Consider the following 8466-nt stretch of genomic DNA (forward strand, 5'->3'; position numbering starts at 1 on the left):
ATGATTAAACCCCACCTTGCATCATGTGTCACGGTAGGAGACGTGTTCAACCGGTTTAGGACATTCTTTCTTATATAAGGAAATGAAAGATGGGCAGAGACAAAGGGATCTTTATTGGAGGCGACGAGAAAAATCTTCATAAAGGTAGGCTTAATTTGAATTAAAATAGAGAATAAACTCCATGTTGTTATGTCATTGTTAAGTCAAACTGTAACAGAAAGAGAGGAGAGCAACATTTTAGTTTTTATTTTTGTACTTTTTTATGCCTTATTGATGGAGATCAGTCAGTAAATGGGGGAGAGAGATGGGGAGCGACATGCAGTAAAGGCTGACGGGATCATGACTTGAACCCGCGACACTCTGTCAGGTTAGACTGTGCCTACTGTAGGTTCATACGGACCGCTATGCCAACGGCCCAGGCCGGGTGCATACGGACCGCTATGCCAACGGCCCAGGCCGGGTGCATACGGACCACTGTGCCAACGGCCCAGGCCGGGTGCATACGGACCGCTATGCCAACGGCCCAGGCCGGGTGCATACGGACCACTGTGCCAACGGCCCAGGCTGGGTGCATACGGACCGCTATGCCAACGGCCCAGGCCGGGGGCATACGGACCACTGTGCCAACGGCCCAGGCTGGGTGCATACGGACCACTGTGCCAACGGCCCAGGCCGGGGGCATACGGACCACTGTGCCAACGGCCCAGGCCGGGGGCATACGGACCACTGTGCCAACGGCCCAGGCCGGGGCAAACTCATTAAGACCCATCAATGCAACCAAAGATTTTGCCAGGCACCTGCTGAACCTCAATGACTGTGACTTTAAGGAAACAGACAAAACACATGAGTTGCCAGCACTAATATTTATAAAAAAAAGTGAAGTGATCTGCACACTCAAAATATAATACTTTATTTATTTTTTCTTGAGTTCTTGGATCTCTCCTCTTTTTTCAAGTGTTAAGGTGGTTGCACACTGCTGCGTTTTTCGTTGCGAAATGCGTTTTTCAGGGCAAGGAGAGAGAGAGAGATAGAGAGAGCAAGGGACCGAGTGGTCCGCGAAACGGATAGATAGATAGATACCTTTATTATCCCAAGGGGGAAAATGTGTTGCCCAGAGGCAGCACAGCAGTATAAGGTTATTTACAAAGTTACAGAGAAGTAAGAAAAAGATAAAAAGAAAAAACAAGAACAGAGTACAGAGTACAGTAAGTACAGTAAGAGCAAGGTACAACAGGAAAGGGAACGAATAATATATATACATAAAGTGTCTTAAAGCACGACTATCAAAAAATAATACAGTGCCCAAATCAAAGTGACCATACAGTCAATGCTAGTTAGTGTAACAAGTATCTCTACATCAAGTCAAACACAAGCAGAAATACTAAAAGAAAAATTACTAACACAACCTAATAGTGCAGTGTCCAAAGGTCAGAGCGATAAAAACTAGCAAAAAAGAATACAAATAAACAAGAAACGGGCAGCAAACGTGACTGACATAACGTGAGGTTGATTTTTTTATTCACACTCTGAAATTCACTCCGATATTCGGCCCGAAAAACACAACCAGCTTCAGTCCCATTGATCCTTAAGGCACCAACATAAGTTTTTAACTTTAACTACTATTTATGTATTTATTTTGAAATTGCACTGGAGGATAAACTATAGCCCCTCCCTTGAGATGTTATAGTGTGTAATGTGTTACAAAAAACACTATCACAATTGGGCATAGTGGAATTAAAACATCCGTAAATTCTTGCAGTGACACAAAAGTCAGCTGCGTTAAAATACAAAAGGAGACGTGTATACTGTAACTTAAGCATGTATACTGTTAAACCAGTATCTCCAGGTCCCCAGGCACAGCAGTTGTTCAGAACAAAATAACATAAAGATAACATAAAGATATTTAAAACAGCTCAGAGGCTGTGGTTTGTATGTCCACCCTGTCCACAGGAGGTCGGGGTTTGATCCCTGACTGTGTCACAGCAATAACTAAACATTGGAGGAATGCTTGGTACTCAGCATCAAGGGTTGGGTACTGTAAGTCCCAGCAACATGTCCAGGGTGTCCCTCAGGCTCACGCTAAGGAAACAGGAGGCTCCTGCCCTACACACTCAGGTCTGGGCAAGGCTTACTTATTTTAAATGATGTTCGATACAAATTAAAGCGCTTTAAGCATGGCAAACATCCATGTGCATACACAACAGACCAAACCAAACAGCTGTAGCATTAGCCACACAACAATCAAAGGATAGAACAAGGCAAGGCTATTCTGTACTACACAAGGCTTAAACTATGAGCTTAATGGGCCTACCATGAGTTCTACTTCACCCTGCATGAGACCCTGAAATGTTCTAATCTGCCAGTGCAGTGTTTATATTCAACAGCATTGTTATGTTTTTTCTTATTGCATTAGGATGGCATTCCAGAAACTGAGAGGAGCTCAGACTCCCACAGACCGTCTTGTCTACACCATGTACCACGGCACCAGTGTCGAAAGCGCACGCCACATCATCATCAATGGCTTTCGCCAGTCGACCAAGGGCATGCTGGGACCTGGAGTCTACGTCAGCCGCGATCCTGAGAAGGCTGCACGATACCCACTTCAGCCTGATGGCAGTCCTTCTGATGGCACTGATCAGGTGGTTCTTGAGCTGCGTGTGCACGTTGGCCGCGTCAAACGCATCGACCAAGACAACCACCCCTTGCAGTACTCCTGGAACTCGCAGGGGTACAACACGGCCTGGGTGCCCCCCGACTGTGGCATGAAGAGTGTACCAAGTGGCTTGGAGGAGGAGTGGGACTGTGTGTTTAACCCCAAGCGAGTGGAGGTCACGGGAATTGCCCTGGCACCCGACGACATCGAGACAGAGCTCGAAACTCTGATCGCAAATAATCCCAAAAGACCATGGAAAGAACCGGCTTGGAAGGGAGGAGCTCAGCAGAGGAAGTGATGGTGTATTTCTCTCTCTCTCTTGCACTCACTCACTGAGGCACGCACGCACACACACATGCACATATGCACCCTATACTGATCAAACACATACTGTATCTCCTCTGAGCATGGTTCTTCTGTATCATGTCAATAAAACTGCCAATACCAGATTCATCCTTCTATGAACTACGTTCAGAACAGATATGCAAAAAGAACACTACAAATACACATGGAATAACAATATGAGGAATAAGGACGATGGAGGGCTTCATTTAAATGTAAAAACAATCATAATTCATAGCCGCTTGCAAGCTAAACTAATCACAATAATCTCATTTTGGGGGATTTAGGGTCAAAAGCACTGTTGACTGCAGACATAAACTCAATCTATAGCTACTTCCTATGTTAGAGAACACTGCCTTGATCTAGTTGTGTTACCAAAATATTGCACCCTCTGACATCCACACGCCCACAAAAAGAAAGAAAAAAGAAAGACAATGGTGCATTTATCCAAGGCGCTTTACAATGATTGTACGTTACATTCACCCATTCATACACATTGACACACCGATGGCGGAGGAAACCATGCAAGGCACCAACCTGCTCATCGAGGGGTTCAGCGTCTTGTTCGAGGACACTTCGACACTAACTCTGGAGGAGTGAGAACCTTCCAACTGAGAACCTTCCGGTTCCAAAGCGGCCGGCCTACCTCCTGAGCCCCTGTCCCTGTGACGCCATGCAAGTAGGGCTGTCACAATTATTACATAATCGTCTAATCGGGATTATTTGACATAATCGTGAATATTTTTCATAATCGTCATAATCGTTTCCATGTCAAAAATAGTGGAAATAGCGACGCGTTGTGAGCTTGTAGATCGGCTATTTCCACTATCAATGTTCTTTTTTAAGTATAAAGTTGTCAAATATGTCAGTAATTTCTTTGTATATTTAGCTTATGTGTCATATCTACCATGTGTAATTCAAAGCCTAAAAGCCAAACAGAAATGTAATTGTCAACGACAAAAACACAATTAAATCGTTAATCGCAATTATTTGAGAGAAAATTAATCGTCATGTAAAATGCCATAATCGTGACAGCCCTACATGCAAGGCAACAACCTGCTCATCAGGAGCAATTAGGGGATCAGAGTCTTGCTCAAGGACACTTTGAGACCAACCCTGGAGGAGCCGGGATCGAACTGAGAACCTTCTGGTTCTCAAGCGACCACGCTACCTTCTGAGCTACTCCCGCTGTGACGCATCCCCTGCCACTGCCACCGATAGTGGAGGAAACCATGCAAGGCAACAACCTGCTCATCGCGGAGCAATTAGGGGTTCAGCGTCTTGCTCAAGGACACTTTGACCAGGATCGAACCCGGGTTCGACCGCTTTACCTCCTGAGCCACTGCCACTGTGACACACCGTTCTGTAGCCTTTTGCACAGCCACAGCCCCTTTCCTGGGTCGGGGTATAGATATGGACGGGAGGGAATCCCCAGGTCATTTTTAGCTACGTGCTTTTTTTCGGTCTACAGCAATACTAATATTTTTTGTTCACTAATACTACTTCTGTCTCTGGTCTACACTGCCTTGCTGGTTGGATCTGCTGGTCCATGGCTAGACACCACCCCCCCCCCCCCCCCACCTGTATTCATTGTGATTGCTCTGACAGCCTCTCCCTGTCCCAGCTGTACCTCATGGGGACTCCCTCTTTCCCAGGTGTTTCGCCCAGGTGGGCGTGGTTATATGCCCAAACCTAACTCTAACCTTAACCTCTGTAAAACTATGCCTAAAGAAACCTAACCTTAACCCTAACCTCACAAACACCATTTTTAGTTAGGTCTCAGTTTGGTTCTTTCACAACTCCTTTCTTATGGTAGGCTATGTTTAATACTCTGATATATGTGCTAAATACAATTCTGTTTAAAATCAAATCCATTGCTTGAGAGCTGACTTTGTCCTATCATTATATTGTTCGAACCAAATGTAAGGGAAGGAACGTAACATCATTACTGAATAGCAGGTAAAGCAATACCGTTAGAATTAGTCTACTATAATGGTTTTATTTCTGTATTCTCTATCATAATAGCTGTTTTACTAATGTGCATTGATCCCACAATTAATCAAGAACACTTTAATCTGTCCTGTTGACATGACTATAGAGACAATGTGTACTGATTTGCGTGAAGTTTGGACAAAATCTGAAAGAGTAATAGAAAACACATTTTCTTTTCTTCAAAAATCAGCCTGCTTGTGACACTATAAAAGGCCAATGTGAAAAGGGTGGCATTTCTTTTTACTCAGCCTAGTGGGAATGTGCGTGCAAACTTTCACTGCAATCAGACTCCTGGTGGCGCTATAACAGGCCAATGTGAAGTTTCACGGCAAACGGATGCTGCGTTCAATTCATGATTTGAGACATTTAGCTCAAAACGAGCCACTCCTGCAATGCCAATCTTGGCAATCTATCAAGATGGAATATGAAAACATTCTGACAGATCCGTCTTGATCACATAATCACATACTTTAACACAAAACATTCCTTTGCCGGTCAATGTAAGATTTCTACACATCAGGTAGAAAGCTAATTTATCTCGGTCTAAAAATCTGTCATGCATGTTGGTAATTTTTGATCAACATCTGCAGATAAAAGGTCCAATCATCATTACTGTAGGTGGAGATCAGTAAAACCTTTGTGAGATACACTCCTGTGTCTGCATTTCCACTGACACGTATGATGTACATACAAAAACAGGTCCATCGTAAATATTCACAATCTAATCTTTTAAGTTTGTTGATTTTAGTGAATCGTAAAACGACATGGTCATTAATAGATCTGTGCTATTGTGGTACGGTAACTGTAAATAACAGCTAGTAGTAAAAGTAACTAGAAAATATTGTTCCTTCGAAACAATTGTGGGCTCGCTTCAAGCCAGAAAACAATGGCTATAAAAGTACAAAATGTCAAGATCGCAGGCGGTGCTCTCTTTGACGTTACTGACGTCAAAGATTGGTCCATTTTGTTCCAAAAATGTGTTGTGCAAAAGTTGACCCGCTGGTGGCGCTATAACAGGCCAATGTGAGAAGGGTGGTATCTGTTCCTTGACCTATTGGGTCAACACTCTACATCTTTGCCAAATGCCATGAACATGTTATTTTGCATGTATGATTTAGAGGCAGAAGAATAATTTGCATAAAACTGCAATATTTATTGAATTATTAAAAAAGCATGTTTCAATTTAAAAAAAAAATCCGATCTGACAGATCTTTAGATATTGGTCCAAAGTTCATGTAAAAAAAGTTTTGTGGACGTGACGCGAAAATTCCAGAATAAAAGCGGGTTTAAGCGTTTTACAAACTGCTCAAAATGGCGGAAAATCTAAGGGCGGAGCTTACTCAACAAAGACACAGATGTCTTCCGCTTGAGTCAAAGCACGCGTGTAAGCAAGTTGCATGTCTTCAAACGAAACGAGTCATGACTTATGCCCGTTTGAAGTTTGAATTTTCAAATGCTTCGTATAGCGCCCCCCTTTGGCCGATTGGAATAAGATTGCATGTATGATTTAGAGGCAGAAGAATAATTTGCATAAAACCGCAATATTTATTGAATTATTAAAAAATAGTCTTTCGCTTTAAAAGAAATCCGACCAGACAGTTTGACCGTATTGGTCCAAAGTTCATGTGAAAAAAGCTTTGTGCGCCTAACGCAAAAATCCCAGGAGGAGATAGATTTTTACAGTTTTTCATATATTTCAAAATTCTGGGGGATCTAAAGGTCAGAGGTTAAAAGTCAGAGCGTAACAGTTGTTCGGCATGAGGAGACGCATACGTGTATACAGGTTTCATGGCTGTACTGTACTTAAAACAGAGCATGATCTATACCTTCGCACTTTCGAAGGCTTCCTACAGCGCCACCATTTGGCCGATTGCTGTACAAAGTAATAGCACACGTCGCCACTGTAAGCTGAACACATTGATGTTTTTATTTTCATTTTCTGTCGAAGTATACAGGAGTAGAAAGGTGCCAAAATATTGAGGAGAACTGTCTGACTGACCTACTAGATAAATAAATAATGACAATATCTAAAGTGTGCTCGCCTTACAGGTGAGCCCACAAATACTGTTCCTACGAAACAGTGTGGGCTTGCATGTAACACCATGTATGGGCACAAAGATCTACCCTTTGGCTGCACCTCATTGGCTAAGGGCCCTGCCGGTACAAAGGCAGTGTCTTACATCATTTTGAGGAGAACTTGATTGACATATTACGTCATTTTGAGGAGAACTTGACTGATAGATTTCCGACTTATTTCCGATTGGAAATGCATTGGCTGCTTAAAGTTAAATATTTCAAAAACTACAAAAGATTTCATGTGGGTGTTGTTATTTATCTCAGGTAGCACTTGTTGGTGGTGATGTCACCAAGAACGCTGCTACCTCATTGGCTAAACCTTGTACTGTCGGCCAGTTTTGAGGAGAATAACCTTACTATATAAATATTTGGGAGAACATACTGGTCTCGCTTTCAGCGGGCCCACAATTAGAGAGAATTAGATCACAATATATTAAAGGTCATTAGTGCTATGGTTATTCTGATATTCCTTGTGTTACAGCAGATCAGTGGTCCAAGGTACAGCAACACCATCTCATACTGTATGTTGTCGTTAAAATGGTCTGTCTTGGTTTAAAGCCCACTCACCACGACAAGGTTCAGGCCGAGAGTGGGGGACACACGAGGGAGAGGGGACACAGGACAGAACACATGGGGAGGGGTGACAAGACAAGACAAACTCTGGCGAGACAACATGAAACAGATATGTATACAACATGGTTACAATAAGATACATATTTACACATATCCATCCAAACATTCATGTACATGAGATTTCAAGGAAGGTGCATGAGACAAACAATAAAAACAATTAACTTAAGTGGCTGTCTCACAGATGAGGCACATCTTGTCAAAGGATCTTTCCAGTGTGGTTTGTCTTTGTATTATCCTGCACACATCTGACACGCCCCTTTGCATCAGGTATCATCTGTGTGACTACTCTGTCTCTTCCAAAACAAGTCAGCAAGACACTTCACTTGCTTCCAACTTTAGCGTGCATCCTTTGTGAACATTCCAAGCGGCATGACAGTCTGTTCCTTCATTATCAATAGTTAGAAGTCAATGGCTCAATATCTGTTGGATGATCTGATGACTTGGTAAGTGGTCTGCCATTTAATATTGATTCCACTACGCAAAACAATGTTCATAAACGTTCATTGTCGATGCTTTGCTCCTTCAGAACATACTATTATTTTCCTCTCAGAACAAATCTGTCTCTCCCAGATCCCTCCAAAGTGATACCTGGCAGGTGGATTGAACACAGAAGAGCTGGCAGGAGGATTGAACAGCCACTGTATTGCTTTTTGCATCATGAGTGTGTCCCGGATCTTCTGCTGGTTCCACTGATGAAGGGTTTCTCGCAGCTCACACTCGGTATTGATTAGTTTGATTATCAGAAAGCATGATGGATACTTACCTTGTCT

The 8466-nt window shown here is 42.9% G+C and overlaps 1 protein-coding gene across 1 annotated transcript; it reads left to right on the top strand.

Annotated features, from left to right (window-relative positions):
• Positions 1-2414: 2414 nt before the first annotated feature.
• LOC308295788 (uncharacterized protein) lies at positions 2415-2951 on the top strand (the record flags this gene model as incomplete). The annotated part of the gene is made up of 1 exon (XM_080738834.1): positions 2415-2951. The coding sequence occupies one exon, from the start codon at positions 2415-2417 to the stop codon at positions 2949-2951; it is 537 nt and encodes a 178-aa protein (XP_080594960.1).
• Positions 2952-8466: the final 5515 nt, after the last annotated feature.

Source organism: Nannobrachium achirus (genome assembly GCF_963921795.1).
Source record: "Nannobrachium achirus genome assembly, chromosome: 12".
Classification (NCBI taxonomy): Eukaryota; Metazoa; Chordata; class Actinopteri; order Myctophiformes; family Myctophidae; genus Nannobrachium; species Nannobrachium achirus.